Genomic DNA, 26,891 nt, shown 5'->3' with positions numbered 1-26,891 from the left:
TTGACTCTTTTCATGCAGTGTATCTGTGGCTTCTATTAATGTACCACAGGCACCCTCTTCCCACTCATCAAATATCTCCTTCTCTCTCCACCTCAGCTCCAAAAAACTCACGCTGAGTGTGTTCGTGAAATACTGGACCAGAATAGTAAAACAACATCCCAGCCAATATTTGCAGATTGTTATTGTTTGTGACCATAGCTGGATACAGTGTTATGAGGGATGTGTGTTTCTGTCTTCATGGCTTACTTTTTTTTGCCTCTATTGCCATGTCCTCTAAAGTCAGATGTTAAAAAATCTTGACATCCACCCAAACTCATGGTGTATCTCAAGGTGTATTCATGAGAGAAGTAGCGATCTTTTCAATGAATTGGTTGAAATTCACAATTTGCTACTTTTCTTATGCATTTACCACTGAGCGCTAAAACAAGATATCCAGCAAACAATTACTTTAATTTCAGTCTGTTTTTAATCCAGCCTTCATGTATGACTTCAGAAGACTTAAAATATAGTGCCTAAGTCACGGTTAAGAAACTTTGATGGTGCTTTTCGTTATTTTTGAGGCTTGAAAGCGCCAGTCCCCATTTACTATATTTGCATGGAAAAGAGCAACCTGTACAAAATCATTCTCAGAAACATATTTTTCTGTGGTTCATAGAAGAAAAAAAGAAAAGAAAATCATATGTGTTTAGAATAACATGAGGGTGCGAAAATGATGTCAGAATTTTTGGCACATGTTTAGTCTGAACAGCATCTCCTCATATCTCTCTCCTGTCTTCAGATAGTGTCTTATTGACCTCTCTTGCCCTTTTCTCACTCAGCCCAGTGATGGAACCAGTGCAATCATTTAACATTTCATAAAGGTCAACTTGAAAAACTCAAAGGGCTAAATATTGATAATGTCTGTGTGCTGAATGGCATTTCTCATTTGTTATGAACGCTTTGACAAAAATATGAAGGCTCTGCAAGAGCAAAGTGGGTGAGTCACCACTCAACACATCTGGTCAGTGGTTTACAGTATCTATCCAACTCACAAGTATAAGTTGTTTTAAACTTTCTTAAGAGCTCATTTGACCCACATCACCTTAATGTGCCGATGTGGAAACAGTTTAGATATAGAATTTTTAAAAGGGCGTGTTTAGGGCATGTTCTGGAAACAAAACCAGTATGTGAGTATATATAATATACTTGATAAGATATAATAATGTTGTTCTAAGTTCACATACCCCTGGCAGAATCTGTAAGAGCATTTTTTTTAAACTTAAAAGCAATCAAAAATTATTATAATTCTTTTTTTTTTTTCATTTAGTACCCTGGAGTTCCACATGACAAATGACACAAATTATCTTGTTAAATTGTATACAGTATTAAAATAAATAAATAAAATCAGATTCTGCAAAATTTTTGTAAACGTATGAGCACAACTGTATGCAACCTACTAAACAGATTCAGAAATATTAAAAATGAATACTAGTACCTTTTGAATTTATAGATGAGGAACACCGCCAAACCCACCACAACCACAGAGAGGAGCATAAGGATAGCTGAGCCGCTGTGGTTCTCACTTGTGTCCACTAGAGGTGCTAAATGCAAGGGGGGGAAAAAGCAGAAAACAAAAGTCACATTTTCTGGTGTATTTTCGGCCTTCATTTAAAGGGACATTCATATTACCTGCTGATAAATGGGCAGCATATACTGTGATCTGGACTCCGGGTCTAAGTGTGAACTGAACTAGATTCTGATTCAGAGCACTGAGCACCAGTTCTGATAGCTGAATGGCGTGAAAGAAAGAGAGAGAGAGAATACATTCTCAAAATCAATGTTCACTCCATGTTACACATGAAAATATTAAGTCAACATGAATCGGCCATCTTGCATTCACAATGAAAAAAGTAATGAGGGTGAAAAATTTTCTTCAGGGAAGGCCATAATAAATAAGCTTGCATGGCTATTACTTTATGATGAACGATTATGAAGACAAATATTTATTTTTTCTTTGGAGTAATGCACATGAATGACTCATTCACAATAATACCAGGAACATACAGTATATATATATATATATATATATATATATATATATATATATATATATATATATATATATATATATATATATACATATACATATATATACATACTGTATGTATACACACACACTGGTGGCCAAAATATTTTGATTTAGCTGTTTCTGAAGGAAATTGGTACTTTAATTCACCAAAGTGGCATTCAACTTATCACGAAGTGTAGTCAAGACATTACTGATGTAAAAAAACAGCACCATCACTATTTGTCTATAATCACTATAAGTCATTTTTGAACAAATCTAAACAGTCCCCATTTCCAGCAGCCATCACTCCAACACCTTATCCTTGAGTAATCAAGCTAAATTGCCAATTTGGTACTAGAAAATCACTTGCCATTATATCAAACACAGATGAAAGCTATTTGGTTCATTAAATGAAGCTCAACATTGTGTTTGTTTTTGAGTTGCCAAATTATGCAATAGACTGGCATGTCAGACCTTATGGGAAGAATTGCAAAGAAAAAGCCACTTTTGAAACAGAGAAACAAAAAGAAAAGTTTAAAGTGGGCAAAGAAACACAGATATTGGACAACAGATAATTGGAAAAGAGTGTTATGGATCTTAACCCCATTGAGCTATTGTGGGATCAGCTAGACTGTAAGGTGCGTGAGAAGTGCCCGAATAGACAGCCGCACATGTGCAAGTGTTGGGTGAACTGTCACCTGAGTATCTGGACAAACTGACAGCTAGAATGCCAAGGATCTGCAAAGCTGTCATTGCTGCACGTGGGGGATTTTTTGATGAGAACTCTTTGAAGTAGTTTATTTTTTATTAATTTATTTTGAAATTGTAATAGTAATTTTTCATGTTATTATTGTCCTAATACATTCTGATCAGCTGAATGTCACTTTGGTGAATAAAAGTTACAATTTCTTTCCATAAGAGCAAAATCTGTACATTATTCCAAACTTTTGGCCTCGGTCTATATACTGTACACAAACATATATATATATATATATATATATATATATATATATATATATATATATATATAGTACATATGGTCAAGTTTGATTCCATGTTGACTTTTCAACATCCCCACTGCTACATTCTGTACAATACATCCAAATGAATCAGTTATTAAAGTACATGAACAGAAACAAAGCAAACCCTGAAATAAGATCATGCCCTGAAGGTGTTTGATTTCTCTGTTTCTGAGCTGGTTGAGTTCTGATGCATTGTGTGCTGATGCAAAGAGTGGGCTTGAGATGTTGTTTGTCGTACTTGAGTTTCCACCACACTGCATTGACATCTTGGCATAAATCATCTATATCACCTTCAATCAGAAATATAGATATATGACATGGGAGGGATCTCATTTAAGTCTAACATCACAAAACAAACAGCACCCTTGAATGTCAGGTTTTGTATGTATGCATAAATCTTGAAAGCTGATATTACATTTTTCATCCCACATTGTTTTTGTACTTTATTATGGTACATCCATTTGTTTATATAGGGTTGTCAATTTACGATTATCCAAAAAAAGTAAAACGTTAGAATAACAATAGTGCATTAAATGCGAATTATATATTTTTTGCACTACTAGTGGCACCAAATGGAATTACCCCAAAAATTCCCTTAAAGTCCCCCCACCTTGTAAATGTGACACCAATGTTCTCTCTGGTTTTACTCCGTTCACTTTTAGCAAGTCTTCGGAAAAAAAATATTTCCCTCTTTACACGTCTGCCATGGATATTCATATAAACATCAATGTTTTGGTAGTCCCTGCGAAGCTAAGTGTTTATACTTTTGGGGGAGGAAACCCACGAATGGCTTACTTGAAGTTGTCAGTGTGCAATAAACTGGGATAATAAAACATATTTTGCTTCATATAAATGCTTCACTTTAAAGCAAAATAAACGCAAATTAAAAATTTACATCCCCTAACCTGTGCGTGAATTCTGTAATTTATGTTAATTAATTATTTGCATAATATAATCGGTACGATTCAATCTTAAAGTACCATCTAAATGCAAAGGATGTTTTTGCAAATGTGTTAGGGAGTGTTCACAGGTGCGTTCTTGCGTTAAAAAAAAAATATTTGTGGATGTCACTATGTTTTTCATAGTTGAACGACTTTTAACTTGACACTGTTTTTTTTAAAAGGGAAGCACTCATAGAGCAAGAGGCTGAAAATACAGTGATGTGATGAAACGGTCAAAAACATCCATCTGATGTATGTTTACAACAATAGTAAAAAATCAATTAATAAAAAATAGCACAGACAAAATGGTAAATGGTCTGCAATTATATAGCGCCTTTTTTTAACCTTAAAGTGCTTTACACTGTGGACACTTACTCATTCACCCACACACTAACACACAGAGCTGCCATGCAAGGTGCTAGCCTGTCACTGGGAGCGAGCAACTAGGGGGTTCAATGTCTTGCCCAACAACACTTCGACATGTGGAGTCATGTGGGCCGGGAATTGAACTGCTAACCCTGCGATTAGTGGCCAACCCACTATACCACCTGAGCCACAGCCGCCCCTTGTGTCAAGTGTCAGACATATTCAAAAACTCAATTGCTTTTGATATGATATGGAAATAAAACAAGCAATGTATTATTGACTTGTAAAATTACTTTTTGTCTACTTTTTATGCTTAACTCATGTGCCACAATAAAAGCTGAAACATATTCTACGCAAGTACGTGATCACAGATGCTTCTAGCTACGCAAGTAGCTGTATTTCAAAATGTGTCAGACAGCAATTCAAAACACAATGCAAGTATGTGTTGCATTCTCAACATTGCCACAAGGGGTGCTATAGCAAAATTTCTGTGAACTGTCTGCTCCTACTGTGAGTTTTCTCTTTCAAGTACGTGTGGGAACATACATCTGTGCATCAAAGTTCATCTATTATGGAATTTTCGATTATCATACTATATTAATTGCCTACCTAATGTGACAATCTCATATTATAAGACTTTTCTCAGAAAAAACAAGGAGCGGAGCATGCGAGATTGAAGGGAAAAAAGGTGCTCTTTGAAATGAAGTAAATTTATGCTGCTGAGTTCACCCTACAAACCTACATAAGATAGAAACCCCCAAAAAGTACTTAGCTTAAGTAAATGTGATAGGTGGGCAGCATTGGCTGTGAACAAAAACACTCATTCGGTTATTCATTCTCTTTATAGTTAGTGAATGCAACAGGGAATAGGGAGCTATTTCAGACTGTTCTGAAGGGAACTAGTTGATCACAGTCACTTGTGATCGGTCAATAACACACAGCAGCCACAAAAAAGAAAGCATTTTTATCTTTCACAGTGTGTGCAGCAAACAATCCTGCATGAAAATTTTATTGAATTCTCATAAACGAGCTTGACATGCGGAGGTGCCTCCATTTAGCCTCCTCAAACCTCTCCCTATCCCAAAATGAATAGGGAACTCACAGTTACATCCCTGTAACCGCCTTGAACTAATCAATCTAGTTTTTTAATCAATGACCTAGCTTTATTTAAACATGGATCTTATCTGCCTGCACCTGACAGTTCATCTTTAATTATGGGTGCAATGTCTTAAAGTTACATGATCTGCAAATCTATTATGCTTATTTAACGGTTTACCGTCTGTTAGTGTGTGTGCATCAAATCATTATGTTGCATCAGACATTGTTATTCTTTATTACTAAAGGATATCTATTATGCATGTAACATACTGTATCTCTATGTACCACATTATGTCTAAATTTAACATATTCATACTATCTATTGTGCTTATAATGTAATGCATTTTTTATTGTGCATATAATTTAATAAATATTTGGTTAATATTTGCAGCCACACATATAAGCCAAACCTCATTGGTCCTAAATGCATCTGTGACTCTAGTGTGAGTGTTTTTCTAAATTACGAGTGTGCAATAAAAACTTTTATTTATTTTTTTCTGCATATGTTATGAAAATAATTACGAATCGTTCCAAACTAATCAAATCGGATCGAATTCAGTCATGACCAAATTGCATCGTAATTGTTAGGTAAATAATCTTAATCAAATCGAATCGTTGTCAGAGTGAATCGTCACACCCATAATTTCAAGTCATGTACTGTAATGGCAGAGCAACAGTTTGAAGCGAATATTGTTGAGGAAGTCTATGGGTTCTTCTCATATCTTTAATTGTGCATCCTCATTTCCTCCATCCTCCATCCTATTAAAATGTTTTCTGGATTGACAGCCCTAGTTTTTTCACTTTATCGGTCAGATCTGAGGTCAGTGGTGATGGTGTAAAATCTCATACAAAACAACTTCCTGTTCAAAGGGTATTATCCACTCTCTTTCCAAGCTTCATTAAATCTGTCTCATTTGCAAAATGACTCCTGACTTATTTCTGCGGTCCTTAGTTCCTTCCTTTCTCCCACCTTCTGTCTCGCTCTCTTTATTTCTCACCCATTTAAAATTAGACCATTCCATTAATAATTACTTTCTTTATGAAATGTACCAGGGTCAGTAAGTCTATTAAACTTTTTTAATAAGGCTATCTACACATTATACTTGGAACATAACACCCTTGAATAGAGATTTATGAGGATCTGCTTTAACAGGTCTCATGGAGTTTCAAGCAAGGTTTCTCCTAGGAAAACTGCCAGAAAGGCTCTGCTGTAGGCACTCATACAAAGACTTCCACAAAGTACAGATAATCATATCACCTGTGATCTAATATCTCTGGTCCATAGACAATGTAGGATTGAATGATATATTGGATGGATTACTGATGACAATCTACTTTTATAGCAAGACATCACTGCCTTGTACTGTATATAGATGACATTACATGATAATATTGTAGGAAATTAGCCATATTCTAATACTCAGTAATGGCTGTTACACTTAGCTGTAGCCGAAATTGCTGAATATCCAAAGCCACAACAGAGTAAGCTATAAAAAAATTTACAGCCAAATTAGTTCACTTTTTTCAAATTAAAGTTTGTTTATGTGCTTGTCTTGTAACCAAAACAGTGTACTAATTTCAGGAGAAAATTAGACATTCTTTAAAGAAGAAAAATCTATAGTAAATGTGATATAGTGTAGTTAAACTGGCCAACATTGACATCTGCTGGAGATCACTTGAAACTCTAAAACATTTTTCTTCCTTATTCCCACAATCCTGTACTCTTTAAGAAAACGTATGTGAAAAAAAAAAGAGTTAACATGCATAACATTTCCCTACTACCTGACATATATCAATGTCTTGATAAATCACACCTGTCTCTGTGAAAGCCCCATGAATTTTTTAAGCCAATAACCAAACATTTCAATCTGCCTGTCAACCATTTTGTATATTCGGGTTTGCTGAGTTTTGGAGAGATGGCGTGTTGTTGACATTAGTAACATAGTTAGATAAGGGATGTATTCAGTACCTGGTCTAAATGGGTAGCTGTTTTATCTGGCTTCCCCTCTGTCAGCTGTTTGTCTGGTAACAGGAAGAACTCAGCCACTGTTGGCAGACCAGGCAGAACAGTGACCAACAGCTGTTCTGGACTCACTCCTGTCGCCTGAAGAGAAGGAAACACAGGGAATTACAACACAACATATTAGAGGGACAAACCTCCAATACACAGGATTAGAGCCTTTATACATGATCTTTTATCATATATGTTGATTACTATTTTTGAGAACAAATTTCATAATTATAAATTACATTCAAATATTTATATAAACATAATTATCAATGGGGTTAAGATCCATAACACTCTTTTCCAATTATCGGTTGTCTAATGTCTGTTTTTTTTTCTTTGCCTTCTTTTTTTCTTTGCCCACTCTAAATTTTTGTTTTTGTTATTCTGTTTCAAAAGTGGCATTTGTTTTGTTGCAATTCTTCCCATAAGGCCTATGGAGAAGAGTCTTCTCTTTACAGCTGAACATGAAACGTGTGGGTGGTAGAATTGGGTAGAATTCAATGAAGCTGTTCGCTGAGGACATGTGAGGCGTCTATTTCTCAAACTAGAGATTTGGAATGGGGCGCTATTATTTAGTACACATACATTAACTAATGCCGAGTGCCCCGCAGAAAGCACATGCCACGGCCGCTAAGAAGAAGACCTCGAAGCGCCCCTGAGACGGGTGACCCAGGGATGAGGAGACCTGCTGTTCTGGAGCTGGTAGACAAACCAACTTCATCCCCCGGTGGAGGGCCAGGAGGAGAATCTTTTGGTTCATTCTCATTTAAAGAGCTGTTTTCTCATTCCCTTGATGTGTACGGACGTCATTACGACCACTGTCCACCATTTCATTCTGGCAGGTTGGGTGCTCCAGTGGCAGTCCCCCTGCCCCTGCACGCCCAGCTGTGGCACAAACCCGCCCACACCCGGACGGTTTCGATGGACTGTGGGGACGATCTATATCCTCCCCCCTCCCCGATCCATCCGCGGGTGGGTATTAGGTGCCAAGTAAGTGCTTCGATGTCCCCAGACTCAGCCAGCTACAGGGCCCAAGCCCCGTCAATGTGACGCCTCTGGCTCCGCCCCGCCACGAGGCCCCACCCCCGGTATGTCCAACGAGATTGTCCCCTTGGTCCCACTCGCCCGTTGCATGGACACGTGGCTTGCTCTTTCCAACCTGTCGCGGTGACTGGCCCGGGCTGTCCGACTCGGCTACGCGATTCAGTTCGCCAGGCTTCCGCCCAGGTTCAGCGGTATCCACCTCACTTTGTGAAGGCCGAGAACTCCGCTACCTTGCGCACAGAGATCACCACGCTCCTACAGAAGGGTGCGATAGAGCCTGTCCCTCAGGCTGAGATGAGGAAGGGGTTTTACTGTTTTTTTTTTGCTGACCTGTTTGAAGTTGTTCAGACAGAAGAAAGCGGTTCCACTGAAACTATTTCAGAGGCTCCTGGGGCATATGGCATCATTGGCGGTAGCCACACTGCACGGGTTGATGCATATGAGACCGCTTCAGCACTGGCTCCAGACTCGAGTCACGAGATAGGCATGGCGCCACGGAACACATCGCATGGCTATCACGCCGGTCTGTCACCGCCTCTTCAGCCCGTGGACCGACCTCACTTTTCTACGGGCAGGTGTTCCCCTAGATCGTGGTAGACACATGCAGACCTGATCGCCTTCCAAGAACCCTCCCATTGCCCGCTGTAGTACACTCTCACCGAGGTGCTGGCACACAGCTGGCCCCCTGGACTCTGCAAATATGCGTTTCCCCCAGTGAGCCTACTTGCACAGACCCTGCACAGACTTGCATAGACTAGGACGACCTGCTCCTCGTCCTCCCTGACCTTGCATAGACCCTGTGCAAAGTCAGGGAGGACGAGGAGCAGGTCATCCTTGTAGCACCCTACTGGCCCACCCAGAATTGGTTCTCAGACCTCACGCTCCTCACATCTCGGACCTCACGCTCCTCCCCTTGGATGAGCGGTTTGTACGCCAGCTCGTTTATACCCGTATGTGCGGGGGAGTGGCATGCAAATACCACTCGAAAATTCCCATTGGTCTTTTATCAAAGATCAGATGTGTCTCGGGCTCCCAAGAGTGCCCCCTATTGTCACTTCATTGACACAACGTCTCGTTCCCTTCATCAGCAAATGGAGGTTACGGAAGTAAGCAGGACGTATTTGTAGAAAAACTATCTACACAATTTACCATGGTTATACTACACCAACTATAGTTAAACTATGGTATTTGTAGTAAAACAATAACCACAACATTGGAATACTTTTATGGTGTTTTTTGTGTGTTCTTTTTTGGAGCTTGACAGTATAATTCACCATCCACTGGCACTGTATATAGAAAAGAGCAGTATGGACATAATACAAAATATCACCTTTTGCTTTCCACAGAAGTAAAAACTAAAATACAGGATTAAAATAAAGTAAATTATGACAAATTCTAACTTTTCCTTTAAGACAAAATCCATTCTGGTTCAAGTTACAAGGTAACATTGTCCACAACGTTCCTGCCCATATGTTCAGTAAAAAACTCAATACACACATTACCACTAACCAACTAGAGCAGAACACACATATGGCTCACATGAAAACTGTTACTCTCATGTGTCATATTCCATAAACATCTGTATAGAAAGTACCTACATTCTGTTATTACTGTCTCTTGAAAATGCCAAGAGGGAAGTGCAAGAGAACAGTGATGATTGTTTCAGTCTGTGGTACCATATGTTTGAATATTTGCGTTTCCTCTGTCACACTGGTGTTTTCCCTCCATCAGGGAAGGCAAATCTGGAAGCCGATTCCGTAACCAAAGTGTGTCTGCTTGAGCTCTTCAAACAAAGTGTGGAGCATGAAACCCAACCAAAGCTTTCAGAGCCAGACTTTGCTCATAAATATACACTTTCAATCTGGAATATAAAATTAAGATGTGTTATTGTTTCGATGTTTATTATTTTCTCCTATCCCAACTTAATATAGAGAGGCAACTATAAGTAAGCCATTTGTAGGTTGATTTATCCCAAATTTGTAAATACTGTGTCTCTGTGGTGCTTTAAAATATCTTTGGTTGAGCATCCCAACCTATCTGTTTAACTGACTAATTTGCAATACCATTTAGTGTTACTGAAATTACACAAAGAACATTTAATCAGGAATTCAATATTTTTAGCTAAAAAAAAAAAAATGTTTTCTTGAACTAGACTTTGACCAAACAGATCTTTAAATGAGTTTCTCTGAAAGTGGTTTTTGGTCTATGGTAGGGCTGGCCGATAAAAACAATCTTGATAGTTAACACGATAAAAACAAAACCACGATATCAATAATAAGCTTTTGAGTAATTGTCAATATTTAGCCTTTATTCTATATCTAGACAATCAGGTTTGTGTCGCTAAAAATACAAGCTGTTAAGGTTTCTCAGACTGTATGACGTTGCTAACATTATCTGCCGTACTGTTATTTGCCATATCACCCAGGCCTAGTCTATGGTCTGGACTATTTCTATGTCTAACCTGTTTGTGGGGATTATTTCCATTTTATGCTAATATTTGTCAAATAACACTTGGTTTCTGACTCTTTAAAAGTCTGAAATGTCAGCTTTAAGTGAAGCGGACTTCGCATTTCTAAGAAACAATTCCATTAGAAATGTAATGTGGGCCTTTATGCATTAAGGTCTCTGCAGAACATTTCTAGAAGACCTTGAAAAATTGCCTGAATTAATCACTAGCAAATTAGTCAACTGATATACTGTATCCTAGAGCCATGTCAGAAAGAACCAGGAACAAATGCCGAAAACTACCCTTGCACACACTTGTGAAAAGCTGACAGACAGTGCATAAGGCAAGAGAACTAGATAGCATCAACGATAATAAACACAGAATAAAAGCAACAATAGTCAAAAACTTTGTTACTTTTCTAGATTTGCTTGATTACACTATATAATATTCTCTATGTAAAGAAGTTTTTATAGTACTTATAACTGATCTCTTAAATGCCCCTGCATAGAGGACCATCAGACCTTCTGCAGAGTGAATGGTAACTTTAATTTATGTAAAATTGTAAATGGATTTTAAACTCACCTGCACCATAGATTTTTTAATGACTTGACTGACATCGAGTCTCCACTCGGCCACATCAGGGTTGTGATCATCCAGATTGGACGAAAAGGCAAGAAGCTGTGATCTGAAGTATTCTGTAAATGGGACATTTCAGACTTTTTATATTCTTCATTCACCAACACTATATTAATTGATTTTTCTATTTATTTATAAAAAATGTTGGTAAAACTTAAAATAATGTTTGTTTTAATATAACTACATAGTAATTACATAGTAACTACTACAGAGAACTAATGACCAACACAAACACACACACACATACATTTATATATATATATATATATATCATAATCATAATGAGCTTTATTGCCAAGAATGCTCACATATACAGTACAAGGAATTTGTCTTGGTGACCGAAGCTTCCAGTGCACAAAAAACATTATAAATAGAATAATAATAAAAAGTGAATGGAAAATATAAGTATATATAGAAATACACAATAAGGCTTCTTATGGAAATAAATTGGTACTGTTTTTCACCAAAATGGCATTCAACTGATCACAATGTATAGTCAGGATATTAATAACGTGACAAATTTCTATTACAATGTTAACAATTGTTTTCTTAAACTAATTCAATGAGTTCTTATCAAAGAATCCTTCAGGTTCAGCAATGACAGCTTTGCAGATCTTTGGCATTCTAGCTGTCAACTTGTCCATATACTCAGGTGACATTTCACCCAACACTTCCTGTAGCACTTGTCATAGATGTGGCTGTCTTGTCGGGCACTTCTCACGCACCTTACAGTCTAGCTGATCCCACAAAATCTAAATGGGTTTAAGATCCATAACACTCTTTTCCAATTATCTGTTGCCCAATGTCTGTGTTTCTTTGCCCACTCCAAAATTTTCTTTTAGTTTTTTTTTTTTTTCCTGTTTCAAAAGTGGCTTTTTCTTTGCAATTCTTCCCATAAGGCTGCACCCCTGAATCTTCTCTTTACTGTTGTACATGAAACTGGTGTTGTGCGGGTAGAATTGAATTAAGCTGTCAGTTGAGGACATGTGAGGCGTCTATTTCTCAAACTAGAGACTCTGATGTACTTATGCTCTTGTTTAGTCGTACATATGGACTTCCACATCTCTTTCTGTCCTTGTTAGAGCCAGTTGTCCTTTGTCCTTGAAGACTCAAGTGTACACCTTTTTATGAAATGTTAAATGTTTTGGCAATTTTAAGCATTGTATAGCCTTCATTCCTCACAACAATGATTGACTGATGAGTTTCTAGAGAAAGCTGTTTCTTTTTTGCTATTTGTGACCTATTATTGACCTTAAGACATGCCAGTCTATTGCATACTGTGGCAACTCAAAAATAAACACAAAAACAATATTAAGCTTAATTTAATGAACCAAATAGCTTTCAGCTGTGTTTGATAAAATGGCAAGTGATTTTCTATTACCAAATTAGCAATTTAGCATGATAACTCAAGGATAAGGTGTTGGAGTGATGACTGCTGGAAATGGGGCCTGTCTAGATTTGATCAAAAATAACTTTTATCAAATAGTGATGGTGCTGTTTTTTACATCAGTAATGTTCGAACTATACTTTGTGATCAGTTGAATGCCACCTTGGTGAATTAAAGTACCAATTTCCTTCCGAAACAGCAAAATCTGTACGTTATTTTAAACTTTGGCTGCCAGTGTATATAATTTGTTTTTTGTTACTGATAGCACAGTTATTATTTTTACCATCACCACATTATTATGATAACGTGCAATAGTACATTTATAATAAAGTCATAATTTAAAGAATTTCTGCTGGAGCTTATTGCGAAACATAAACAGTAAACGCTGGTAGGAATATCATCCCTTATAACTAGCAGTCTGTTTACTCAGTGTCTAGAACTCACCATGGACAGCAATGGTTTTCCTGTCTTGCAGAATGTTATTCCCAGCAGACACCTGTACAGTGACAACATTTATTCCCTCTCGAGAGAACGTGAACGCCACACTGCCCTCGAGCGTGATGATGGGCTGTGAATACAGTGTAAGAGACACTCTCATGAGAATGCACTGTCAACCTAGTTAGCAGTGAAGATGGCAAGTTTATTTACATGGCGCTCGGTGACAACACACACACACACACACATTCATGCATACCGATGCTGCAATCCAATTGACAGGTTCCCTACACACTGCTCCATACACACTGAGCAGGGAATATCTAAACATAAGTTCACTTGATTGATAAAATGTGTTCATTTGGAGGACTTTCAAGTATGACATAATATACTTGTAGAAATAAATACCATACTTTCATATATGTGTACACTGCTCAACCACAACATTAAACCACTGACAGGTGAAGTGAATAACATTGATTTTCTCGTTACAATGGCACCTGTCAAGGGGTGGGATATATTAGGCAGCAAGTGAACAGTCATTTCTTGAATTTCATGTGTTGGAAGCAGGAAAAATAGGCAAGCGTAAAGATCTGAGCGCCTTTGACAGAGGCCAAATTGTGACGGCTAGACGACTGGGACAGAGCATCTTCAAAATGCAGGTTTTGTGGTATGTTCCCAGTATTCAGTGGTTAGTACCTACCAAATGTGGTCCAAGGAAGGACAACCAGTGAACCAGCGTCATGTGCACCGAAGGCTGACTGATGCCCATGGAGAGCAAAGGCCAGCCCATCTTGTCCAATCCCACAAAAGAGCTACTGTAGCACAAATTGCTGAAAAACGTAATGCTGGCAATGATAGAAAGGTGTCAAAACACACAGTGCATCGCAGCTTGCTGCGTATTGGGCTGCAGAGCCACAAACCGGTCAGAGTGTCCACAGTGGTCAGACTGTCCACTGCCGAAAGCACCTAAAATGGGCATGTGAGCATCAGAGCTGGACCATGGAGCAATTGAAGAAGGTGGCCTGGTCTGATGAATCACGTTTTATTTGAGATCATGTGGACAGCCAGGTACGTGTGCGTTGTTAACCTGGGGAAGAGATGGGAGCAGGATGCACCATGGGAAGAAGGCAGGCCGGTGGAGGCAGTGTGATGCTCTGGGCAATGTTCTGCTGGGAAAGCATGGGTCCTGGCATTCAAGTGGATGTTACTTTGACATGTACCACCTACATAAAGATTGTTGCAAACCATGTACACATCTTCATGGCAATGGTATTCTCTGATGTCAGTGGCCTTTTTCAGCAGGATAATGCACCTGCCAAACTGAGCTCAATTGAATTGATCATCTATGGGATGTGCTGGACCAACAAGTCCGATCCACGAAGGCCCCACATTGCAACTTATGGGACTTAGAGGATCTGCTGCTAACATCTTGATACAACAGTACTCCTTCAGTGGTCTTGTGGAGTCCATGCCTAGACGGGTCAGAGCTGATTTGTTGGCACATGGGGGAACTACACAATATTAGGCAGGTGGTTTTAATGGTGTGGCTGATTGGTGTGTATATCTTAACTGTCATGTGACCCATGATAACAGGACTGCAATGGTCATATATTGTTATGGTTGCTCTTTTGCATTAAACTTCAAATGAATAAAAATGCCACATCCTCAAATGTTTTTCATATTGTTTTGATGTGCAGCTTATGCACTTGCTCTGTAAGCTGTTTGCATTGCCTTTTGAACCGTAATCTCACTCAGAATGGTCAAAAATCCTCTGAAAGCCACTATTAGGGCAGCAAAATTACGATTACGACTGCCGCTAGTATGTAATTGTGAAAACTGCAGATTACATCATTCCATTAAAGTCAGCTCCTCTTGAGTCAAAGGTTTCTATTTACAACTTGGTTTTGCAGTGGTCGAGTATTCCCGGACATGTCTGTTGAGCAATAAAATGGCAATGGTCGAATTGGAGATGCTTAAATTAGTCTATAGAGTTGCAGTTATGACAACCAATCATAAGGCTTAAGTTTTAAACAATTCGATGACTAGATCATTTTCAGCATTCTCTAATAAGAACGAATTCTTGCAAACTTCACGTGTGTGTTCTGTGAGAAGCGCTCGCACTGTGCATGTGAGTGGCAATGCACCACTAAACCTCTGAAAAAAGTGAATATCACGTGCATCATCTGCCTTAGTTTTTTTGGCTCCTCAAAATACATTTACATTTACATATATGCATTTGGCAGACGCTTTTATCCAAAGCGACTTCCAGAGCCCTTATTACAGGGAGAATCCCCCCAGAGCAACCTGGAGTTAAGTGCCTTGCTCAAGGACACAATGGTGGTGGCTGTGGGGATCGAACCAGCGACCTTAAGATTACCAGTTATGTACTTTAGACCACTAGACCACCACCACTCCAAAAAAATACAATCAAGTGTGTTTTTAAAGCGTGCGTCTTTATGTCTAAGCAATGTCACATCTTGACCTATGTCACTTCGAAATGTATAAGTCACCCGCCACAGTGACTTCAAAATGTTTCTACATTCGGTGGGTGTTCATTTCATTCCCTGGCTCAAACAGTGTAAACCTACAGTGAGCTAACGGTTCAGTGATTACATGGGAGAGTTCTAATATTGTCGTGCTGTTCAATTTCTGTGTAAAATGTATTACAAAAATAATAACAGGGTATTTTTGTCATGCCTCTAAGTAGGCCAATGTGAAGTAGATTTACTGACTTATTAAACAGTAATAAAGTTATTCAGCTTAACAGTTCTCAGCTTGTTTTGGATGTGTGGCCTACATAAAGGATATGGCACTGAGCTAAACAAACAGGCATTTAATGTAACTATTAATCAACATAATACTCATGATTACAATATCCAGCAATTAAGCAATTTTACCCAGAATCATGTACAGTGCTTCTCACATATAATAAAATAGAGCTGATGAATAAGTGTATGGAGACTCAGTGAGAACATACCTCAGAATTATTTCCAAACCACCAAATATAAGTGACTGTTCCGACTTGGCTTGGCCAGAGGACCACAGTCAAATTGACTTCTTTATTTTGCACTGCCACAAATGGGGCAGAAAGGTGAATAGACTCCAACTGACCTGCTCCGAGAGAAAAAAACAACAACATATCAGTTGAGACACAAATAGATAATATGAGATAGTTAAACTAAATTAAAAAGTTAACATGTCAAAGTTGACAAAGTAAACATCCCCTAATGATCACAGCTTATATTCATTCACAAATAGTCCTCTTAAGGGCCATAGCCATCTGCGTATGAATTTCAGCTCAAGCTCCAGAGGCCCTATTTTCTTTCCCTGGCACGACAGGACTGACAGATTGGAAGCGCTTGTTTTCCCTGATCAATAAGTCACTGTGGAGGCATCTGTCTGCCTGAATGTGTCAGAGGGTGGTGAGTTCATTGAGTAGGTGGACGTGAGAGAAAGGATGAAAATTTGAATTAAAACGTTCAATAAGCTCTCCGTTATTGCTGACCTGGGATGACCTGTGATCAACTTCCTCCAGTTCAACACAGATGCAAACCATTTAAAAAAATACATACTTACATACAAAGACCTAAGCCATCAAGATTTAGAATATGTTCCAACTTCCAACATTAATAGAGGAGCTTGAGCTACAAAGAAAAATTAAGGATAGTCTCTTTAAAAGTATACTTCGCCAGACTTTTGGCTATCGCCATGACGTTTTGTCACATTATGGTCATGGAATGGAAAAGGGCCATTTAATCAGAAAATAAAATGACCAATTGAAGTTTGTGACATTTAGGGGTGGCTACACATGAAATTGGTGATACCACAATAATAGATCTGCATGCAACAAGCACAATGTTGCACCAAACAACAGGCGGACGCAGAAGAAAATATGTGTCGATTTTTTGGTCAGAATTTCAGTCTATTCAAAGTAATAAGTACTGGCGATTTCAGACATTACTGAATGAAGCAAGTGTGTTTTACGGTGGTTAGTTGTAGTTTTACAGAGTGCTTTATGGCTACTAATTGTAAAAGTTAAGCTAAGTAAAGTTCAGTTCAGTGGATCATCATTTTACAATCATACGCAGATGAAGTTTTGGCTCCTAAGGATCTGCACTGTACACTGAAGTGTCTTTCAGCAATAACTAAGAGTAATGACTTCAATCTCTTGGTCTGGTTAGAGACCATGAGCCTGAAAGATAGACCGCTTAATGTGGAGTGCAATACGACCAAGGCCAAATGAGATTTTTCTGGTCAATAAAGCATAAATTAGTTCAGCGTGACCAGGTGCAGTGGGTCTTTAAAATGCATTAAAGATATAAAGGTAGACTATGTTTAGGCTGTCGGTATTATGCATTGTAACCCTCCCTCCCACATCTAGGCTTACATGTAATGTGTAGGAAGAGGAGCACAGTTTCAGAACCCAGACTGTTCTCTGCTGTGGCTGACACTCGGTAGATTCCCACGTTCTTGTAGATGTGTTTAATTCCATCCTCTAAAGAACTCACGTTGGAGTAGGTGAAGACGTTTCCATCTCCAAAATCCACTGTGATGCTGGTTCTTGATCCATCACCCTAAAAAACAGAGCAAAAACACAAAAGTTCACTTAGAACCAATGAAATGAACATCTGGCCAACTTCAAAGTACTGCCAATGATTTATATAAAAAAGAGTTTAATAAAATAAATGCTAAAGTTATTTAAATATCTAGTGTTCGAGCCAATGATGGGAAGTTACTTTGAAACTTCGCACACTCCACTTGGTAGAAGGGCTCTGGTGTGTGTGTTGTGGAGCATACAAGTTTAACATTAAAACAGCTTAATGAGGCAGGCTCATAGACATTCTAAAGGTGGTAATGTAATAAGTGCTGTAACACGCTAGTTGACCGTTACACTGTCTCATGTGATAGAGCTGCAGAGGTTGTTATCTCAGTAAATAAATAATCTTTGCACACACACACAAAACAGAAGGAAACTGTGAAAGACATCAAGTATGTTCAGCATATGTTCAGCATATGTAAGGCACATTTTAATTACCACAGAAGCACGTCAAGTCTTAACTATTACCAAAAACAGAATGAGTTAAAAGCGGCACTGGTGTTGATGACCTGACGTGAATCATGAACGTGGCCTTGCGATTGCTGTAGGATAGCAGATAGCCACAGTCTACCAGCAGATTAATACTGTGGAGAATTTGAGTTTAAGAGATTTAATACCCATTGCAATGTAAATGCAACGTATGATGAGTTATTTCAATTAGTCAAACTCCCACTTAAACTTTGGGAATTGTTTAATGTTACTTGAATTGGTGCAATTTTAGTGCATGTCTATCTTTATACTGTGGAAGATTTTTGGGGAAAATGTTAATAAAGCATTATATTGTTGAGATATATTGTATATTGTATATTTTGAGAGAAATATTTTGACAGGAAAATAATTGTACATAGTATATAATTTCAGCGCTTTCAAAATCTGCATTTAATAGCGATTAACTACAAAATATTATGTGATTAGTCGTGATTAAAATTTAATCGACTGACAGCAGAAAATACATATTGTTCTGTAAACTTCTGAAACATTTATATTTGCTGCAACTGAGTTTAGAGTATGGTTAGGTTTAAGAGAAGGGTTAGGTTTAGGGGAAGGGGTTAGGTTTAGGGCAGGGGTGCCCAATACGTCGATCGCGATGTACCAGTCGATCGCAAAGACAATGCTGGTAGATCGCACAAAATGTAAATGTACATTTACATTTACATTTATGCATTTGGCAGACGCTTTTATCCAAAGTGACTTACAGTGCACTTATTACAGGGACAATCCCCCCGGAGCAACCTGGAGTTAAGTGCCTTGCTCAAGGACACAATGGTGGTGGCTGTGGGGATCGAACCTACAACCTTCTGATTACCAGTTCTGATTACCAGTTAAGTGCTTTAGCCCACTACGCCACCACCACCAATAATGTACTTTCGTTAAATTTTAATAAAAATAAATATGTCTTTCCTTCTTTTAGTTTCTGTCTGACTTGCACTTGACAAGTAAATATTGAGAAGGCGAGGTTTTGTTTATTCAGTTGCCATGACAACTAGGTTTGCGCATACGCGCCTTCCAAGGACTTCTGAGAACAGAGCGTGAAATTGCGATGCTACTGCCCGGATTAGGCAAAATGATCTGATTCCTTTCAGTGCAAGTCATCGGAATAAGGTAAATGCCCTGGCTATTGTAATCTATTGTGCTGTAGGTGTTTTGCGTTTAGTTTTAAAACTGAATGATATCAACATTGAACATTGTTATATATTTTTTTATTAATTAGAAGATGAATTCCATGTAGGGATTCATGCAGTAGTCCCAAGTTTCTTATTTTAAATGAAACTGTGATTTGTTAGTTGGTAGATCTTATTGAGTTGGTCATTTAAAAGTAGATCATCACACAAAAAAGTGTGGGCACCCCTGGTTTAGGGTAAGGAACTTTGTCTTTCTTCAGTTTTCTTTGTGAAGCCAAACATAATAATATACGTTAATTTCACTCTTTCCCATTGTAGAACAGCACTTTGGGACCGGCATGAGATTCTCAAGAGTTCTCAAAATCTCTAACTCGAAATCTACAGCTTATGGTAAGATGAGGGTTTTCTCTTCAGGTTAGCAGTAGTTTCAGGTTCAATGTCACTGGAATAATCAGTTTAGAGTGTTTGAACAGTCTCTACCTCCTCGAGGAAGATAAGGAAAGTGACGTTGCTTGCAAGAAAAGCAGTTAGCTTCCCTTCGCTGGTCAATAGGTGAAGGCCACGGGGTGCCTTACTAGGGCACATTTGCCTACGGGCCGTGTACTGTTCCATCACCCCACCTGTGCAGTTATTAGACACCACCTTTCTATACCTGTACATAAACATAGACATTTTAATATTTTGTGTTTATTGATAAACAGCTGTATTATTCAAATAATTATTAGTATTTTTTTTTTTCAAATCATTGAAAGCACACAGAAACACACACATAATATCAGAATATATTGGAACATGTTTTGGTCTCTACATAATCCCTATAATTCAATTAGCGTTTTTTCACTTCCCAGAAAAACTGAGGGCAGTGATAGGCTGAAAGTAATGTTGCACGAGGAACAACAAAGGACGTTGATCCAGGCACATGTTCTTCATCTGTGCATTAAGTTAAGTGGTAATACAGATTTGTGAGTGTTATGTGAGATCTCACCCAGTGCTGTTGAGGAAAGTGTGTTCTGTGGCACAGCTTCTTGACATAGAGGAAGGACGGAACCAAAATGCTGGAGTGCATTTGCCATCAGTCTGTCTTTCGAAACCATAATCACTGTGGCACACATTCAAAAATATGATATGTAAAGTGTGAGCACATACCATTTTATATTCTACCCAACAGCTACTAATGAGTCAGCTATGTGACACTTTTTTCAAACCACCTTTAGACTAATTACCATTCTGGATCATCCCTTGCAGGGTTTAAACCTGCAACCTTTTGGTCACAAACTGATCTCTGACCACACACGCTCTGGATACAATTGTACAAAACTAGATCACTCCCATTATAATGAACATATCTCTGTGTACTGGAAGTGCCAGTTGCCCGTTGAGTTGTGACACGCCTTCAGATGATAACATAACTTTATTTTTCCTTAATTTCCTTGCAATATTTCTGATCATTGTTCTATTTTAAATCGCCTTTTCTTCTAAGAGTCTGTAGATTGGTCAATGACAAATCAGGTTGTCTGAGATAATACAAATCTTTTAAAAATCAAATTTAAAAGACTTGTCAAGTTCGTAGAAATGTAATCTTTGTGTCCATATTGGTTACATATTTTTTTGGGAAAACATGTATGCCATTTTCTAGTGGTATAACCATCAAGTAATAAGTATTTGAATACTTTTCTTGCACACCACGGAGATTAGAGGACAAAGGTTGGATTTGTATTTTTTTCTGAAAGAGTTTTGTGTTCCCTCGCAATAACTTTTACATGCCCTCGCAATAGTTAACATTCCCTAACAATACGTTTTGCATTCCCTAGCAACAGTCATTGCCATTGCAATAGTTTTGCAATAAATTTACCATGGTTTTACTAAAGTAACCATGTTTTAACCTTCCTATTAAAACCATAGTAATAATACAGGTAAACAAAAACTATGGTAACAAAAATCATAATTTTGTGGTTATTATGTTCTTAATACATATACCATGGTAAAACCATAGTAACCACAAAATTAACCATGGTTAATCCAAAGTAAAAATGGTTACTACATGGATACAGTATACTGCATTAAAACCATTGTTTCCACCAAAAAACAAAAAACAAACATGGTTACTTTTCAGTATTTACTACAATATTACTATAGTAAAACCAAGGATTCTGCAAATAAAAAAAAATTAAAAAAAATTGAAATTGTTATGGTAACACATAGTAAAACCATGGTTTTACTGCAGTAACCATAATTAAACTATGGTGTTTGTGTAGTAAAACCTTAATAAATACAATATAATTTTTTTTTATTTCCATGGTTTTTGTTTTCCTGAATTATCACTATGGTTTAAAAACAAATATTATGGTTCAAATATTGTTACTGTAGTAAACCAAGGTAAATTTATTGCATAAAACTGAAAACTATTTTAAGGGAATGCAAAACCTATTGCAAGGGCATGCATGATTATTCCAAACTACTTATGCCCACATTTATTTAATAATTGTTTTATTATTACTATTTTATAATTATTTTTGGCAAAATTAGGCTTTTAATGAGCCTTTTTTTTTTTTCACTTTCACCCCCCAAAAAAATATAAAAATTAATTGATAGATGTAGTAAGTGTAGATTCAAGTAATTGTATTTATAATTGCCTTTTTAATGTATTTTTTGATAAATCTGGTAAAAACTAAATATATAATTGACCCATACCCAGCTGTAGCAATACTACTCGAATATAACTTATCCAAAGTACATTTTATTACCAATGGATGTCAGTTCAAAATAAAATAGGATTGACAACACAAGTCATAGTTGTTTATCGTACTCTGCAATGCAACTCAACACCCCTATCAAGAGAACAAATTAAACCAATTACCAAGATACACAGATGCAGTCGGCTTGTGTAAACGAACAGCATTTTCACTGCCTGATTAACAACTTTCACACTTGCTTCAAGAGGCCTGCAGATTCTGAACTTTGCATAAGAGACATTAATAACTTTGATAATTCATGGTAAAATGAGGGGAGAAGCCACATTTACATGATGAGGAAGGAGTGTAAGAAATACAAATGGAGGGTTTAAGCAACTAATCGTGAAGTGTGAAGTCCTAGACAAGAGAGGGTGGCGTAATTGAAGGAGGAATAAGCAAAGTGAACAGTAACACTAGAGGGACTGTAGATTTGGAAGAAGGAACACATATCTATTTCCACCTATCACTGTATCTCATCTTCTTCGCACAGCAGCTGTGCAGTTGACTAGGTTCCTCTTAAAAAAGACCCTCTTCAAGCAAATCCTTCTGCAATGCTAATCTGATGCAGGCTGCCATGACTGAACCTGTTTTCTAAATCCTTCACTGAGTTTTCTGTCTTGAAGAGATATCTGCCGCAATACTGTCCTGAGGAAAACTGGATCGCTGAGAGGTTGCTCTTTTATAGCTTGGGAGACTTTATGGAGTTAACAGTTATCTTTCATGTAAATATCAACATTGTGTGAGATGTTTCTCCAAAAATTCCTTAGGAGAAATAAAACAGACACAAATATTTGGTTTCATTTGTTCGTGTTTCAATAAATGAATACATTTTTTCAAAATCAACCGGTAGAAGTTAAGTACGTTCCAATACAATCACTGTTTATACTAGTCATGATTTGTGTGTCAGTAGATGAAAATTATTAATAATAATTAATAATAATAATAATTTATAATACATTATCATTTAAAGGAGCATACATCCCAATTCTGATGCATTTTCCAGTCATATAAAAGGGTGTATGTCACTGTTATAGAAATATTTATCAAGGACGCAGTTAATGCATGAAAGAACGCGATTCCATATTTCTATTCTTTTAATTCATTGCGTACCGTCCATTTACACTACTGAATTCTTATCAATATGCTGTCTTTGTTTAAATCGTTGGTGCTTGAAGGGAATGGACTATATAATAGGACGCAGACCATGGAATAACCGGAAAATAACCGCATAATTAAATTGCACTTGGTCCAGCCTTTTATGCGTCACGCACATGATTACGCCAAACCCACTTGCGCCTGGACTTAGCGCGTGCTTGCATGAAATACATAAACGTCATGGCCATGCCCATTGACTTTGCACTTATCACTTCAGGAATTGCGTTGAGCGTAATAATATTTTTGAGTAGAACATTATGCATTCATAAGGCTTACAAAGTATCGCTTTCCTTACAAACCAATCAAGGATGAAATAATGAGAATGGCTTTGATACAAAGACTGACACTCTGTTCCAAAACCTAGTGAGCTGCCTACATAGGCTACATTTTAAGGCATCATAGGCTGCTCCAAATGGTAAACAGTCAAATTCTTTTTGCCAAATTCTAAGGCAGCATTGCATGTATTCTTCATAGAGAATGCAATCCAATATTGCATCCCAAGTTGGAATAAATAATCTAAGAGGGCAGACATAGCAAGAGAAATGTTGATTGCAAATATAATGAATTGAAAAACAGAAAACATCTATACAAAATTGAGACTTTTTTCCAATATTTGTCTGTGCTCTAAAGGTTTATGTTTAAAAGGGTATTACAGTATTAACTTAACAACATGCTAATGCCAAACTCTATTCAACTTTATTTAAGTCTTCCATGCTCTTTGTGAGAATGTAGAGTGTTCCAAATCAGTCACATTTCAGGTTCCATTTCTGTTAGGATGCTGCATCTGCTTGTGTAGACAGTAGGCAGCAAGGCAGCTCATGGGTTTTAGAACGGAGCATGAATCTTATACAACCTATAAGAAGCAATTAGTGTGCTTACCACTCAAAGTCTGATTCAGTGCAGTCACAGGGCTGTGAAATCATCGTGACGGAGTGGCTTTTACCCATAACACATCTTGCTATGGGCTTCAGCTTTCGATAGACTCGTTTTACCCCCATGAGGCAGCGTTCACCCTACAGGTGAGATTTCAACATGTACATGAATACACACACACACACACACACACACACACACACACACACACACACACACACGCACACACACAATAAAGTTAGCATATGCTCTTCTTATTCAGGTTTATTTCAGTTCCCACATAAATAATTCATAACAATGAAGCATGTGTGCATCACGCTGAATTTAGAAAAAAAGGAGAAAGAATAGGATAAAGAAGAAAAGCATTTCCACTCATTGTAAGTTTCTGTTACATATTTCATTTCTCACATCCAAACTCTGCTGGGTTCATTTTGCGAAAGGTTTCCAGGTTTCATATATCTTGCTACAAAGGGTTTTTGTTCTACTCTTTGATAATATGCTTCATTCGAACTAGTGTTCCAAATACTGCAATTTTATTTTCAGTGCAGGATTTGTGCTGCTTAAATGGAAAAAAAAAAGAAAGAAAAAAATGTTTTCTTTTCAAGCAGAGGTCCATTTCTGGTCATGCACTCATGGTCATTTTTTCAGATTTCATATTTATTAGACTAACTGGTGCAGAACAGAACAATAAAGCCCCACAGCACATTTGTCTGTCTCCAAGATGCTTAGTTGCATAAAGTTCTATACACAATACATGGTTCCACTTCATCAGCATGTTACTCTAAAAATACAATCCAACCCAAACAAACCCCATGACCCAAGCTTGAACTGTCCAAACGTTGACATTTAACTTTCTGCTGTCGATTTCTGTTGTCTTGAAGTCAACTTCGACTTCTTCCAAACATCTCAGGGGGCTTTCACACTTGGTTCGATTGCCTGTTCCGAACCCGAGTTCGATTGCTCCCCCCTCCCCCCTTCCCCCGATGGACTGTGTTCACATTATATATTTGTATCCGAACCACGGTACGCTTGCGTCATCAAGCTGCAGCTGGTGCGTAATCGTGTTGCTTGATAACCGCGAAATGAAAAGGCGTCAAAATTCAATGAATAGACTTGCTCGGTTCACATTTGTTCTTCTTTTTTTTAACCTTTGGTTTTGTTTTCAACATTAAGATACAGAAACACACTTGCGTCTGTCTGCCGCAAAAATACTGAAATCGTTCAAAAGACAGCGGCCTGTCCGCCGAAGACAATTTTTGCGAAGGCAAGCAGAAATCATCTCTCTGCTTGCAGTGCGTGTGCGTGTGCGTGAATCCCGCTTTTCATCTAGGTAAGTGTATACACACATGCACGCACGCACGAACGAAAGTAAACTCTTTCCGCTCATTTTGAAAGTGACGCGTGTGAGACTGACGACCACATTATATGTCATCAATAGCGGTTCACTTCCGCAGTTTGGTTCGATTGCGTTCATATCAGCAGCGAACCGTACTGGAGTTCATATGAACCGTACCCCAGACCACCTTTTTAAGCGGACCCGAGTACGGTTCGCGGGTGCGCACCCGAGTTCGGAAGATAGCGTTCACATCATCCAAACGAACCGAACTCTGACGTCATTCGAACCGGGGTGCGCACCAAAAGTGCTAATGTGAAAGCCCCCTCAGAGTTGTATGAGATTAACGAATGTTCCCAGCTAGAAAGTTCCACAAGACTTCAGGTACAAGTTAAAATAGGACAGTCTTCTACCATGTCCTTAAAACTAATAGACTCGGGTTCATATTTAAATCTCTGGATTTTAATTGCAGACTTTGTTATTTTGGTCTTTTAAAATTAATTAGATCTTCTAAAACTCTAGAAAAGACACATGTGAGATTACTTGGATCTTTTTCTTAAGAGCATCAGAGAATCAGAGAAGCGGGAAACTTGCAGAGCCAAACAATAAAACACTAAAGCGCATATGTCAGTATAAGCTTAAGACGGTAAGGAGGAATCTGGGAGCTGCTTGACAAACACATAGACATTTAATGACATTTTTCAGTGTATAAAGAAACAAAAACACACACTGCATTTCAGCCAGCTTCGTCAAATCTTAAAGACAGTCAGACACGCGGACAATCTCTCCCATTTTATCCTCTCCTTAAGTACTCCCACAACCCCTCGCTGGAATGCGAGGCCGGTGTGGCGCACAGGGGAAGTCATTTGCCACTTATCTTCCCGCCCTTGCTCTGCCCAGATGCCACTCGGCTCCACCCTGCTCACCACAGTCAGTCTGTAAGATTTGGGGTTGAATGAATGTTTTTTCTCAACTCAAGAAAACCCTAAGAAGAGTCTGAACTGTCCAAACTTTGACATTTTACTGCCTTATGTTGAACTGTTGTCTTGAAGTCCACTTCAGCTTCTTCCAAACATGAGTTTGTCAAAGTAATGGATGTCCCAAGATAGAAAGTTTCATGTACAGGTTAAAGTAGGAAAGACCGCT

General features: G+C 38.0%; 1 protein-coding gene across 1 annotated transcript in view; it reads right to left on the bottom strand.

The window, feature by feature from the left end:
* The window catches only part of LOC127643906 (VPS10 domain-containing receptor SorCS1-like), a 254,439-nt gene that overhangs the window by 9,451 nt on the left and 218,097 nt on the right, over nt 1-26,891 (bottom strand). Inside the window, exons 16-25 of the mRNA XM_052126846.1 lie at nt 24,419-24,552; nt 20,638-20,751; nt 20,133-20,304; nt 17,821-18,007; nt 16,411-16,544; nt 13,440-13,563; nt 11,555-11,667; nt 7,444-7,578; nt 1,669-1,768; nt 1,475-1,580 (exon numbers count right to left, since the gene is read on the bottom strand). Of these exons, the coding sequence (XP_051982806.1) occupies nt 1,475-1,580; nt 1,669-1,768; nt 7,444-7,578; nt 11,555-11,667; nt 13,440-13,563; nt 16,411-16,544; nt 17,821-18,007; nt 20,133-20,304; nt 20,638-20,751; nt 24,419-24,552 (1,319 nt within the window). The remainder of the gene's footprint in view (nt 1-1,474; nt 1,581-1,668; nt 1,769-7,443; nt 7,579-11,554; nt 11,668-13,439; nt 13,564-16,410; nt 16,545-17,820; nt 18,008-20,132; nt 20,305-20,637; nt 20,752-24,418; nt 24,553-26,891) is intronic.

The sequence above is a fragment of the Xyrauchen texanus genome, chromosome 5, assembly GCF_025860055.1.
Source record: "Xyrauchen texanus isolate HMW12.3.18 chromosome 5, RBS_HiC_50CHRs, whole genome shotgun sequence".
In the NCBI taxonomy this organism is placed as follows: domain Eukaryota; kingdom Metazoa; phylum Chordata; class Actinopteri; order Cypriniformes; family Catostomidae; genus Xyrauchen; species Xyrauchen texanus.
The sequence above is the reverse complement of the archived record's forward strand: the minus strand, read 5'-3'. Positions and strand labels throughout refer to the sequence as shown.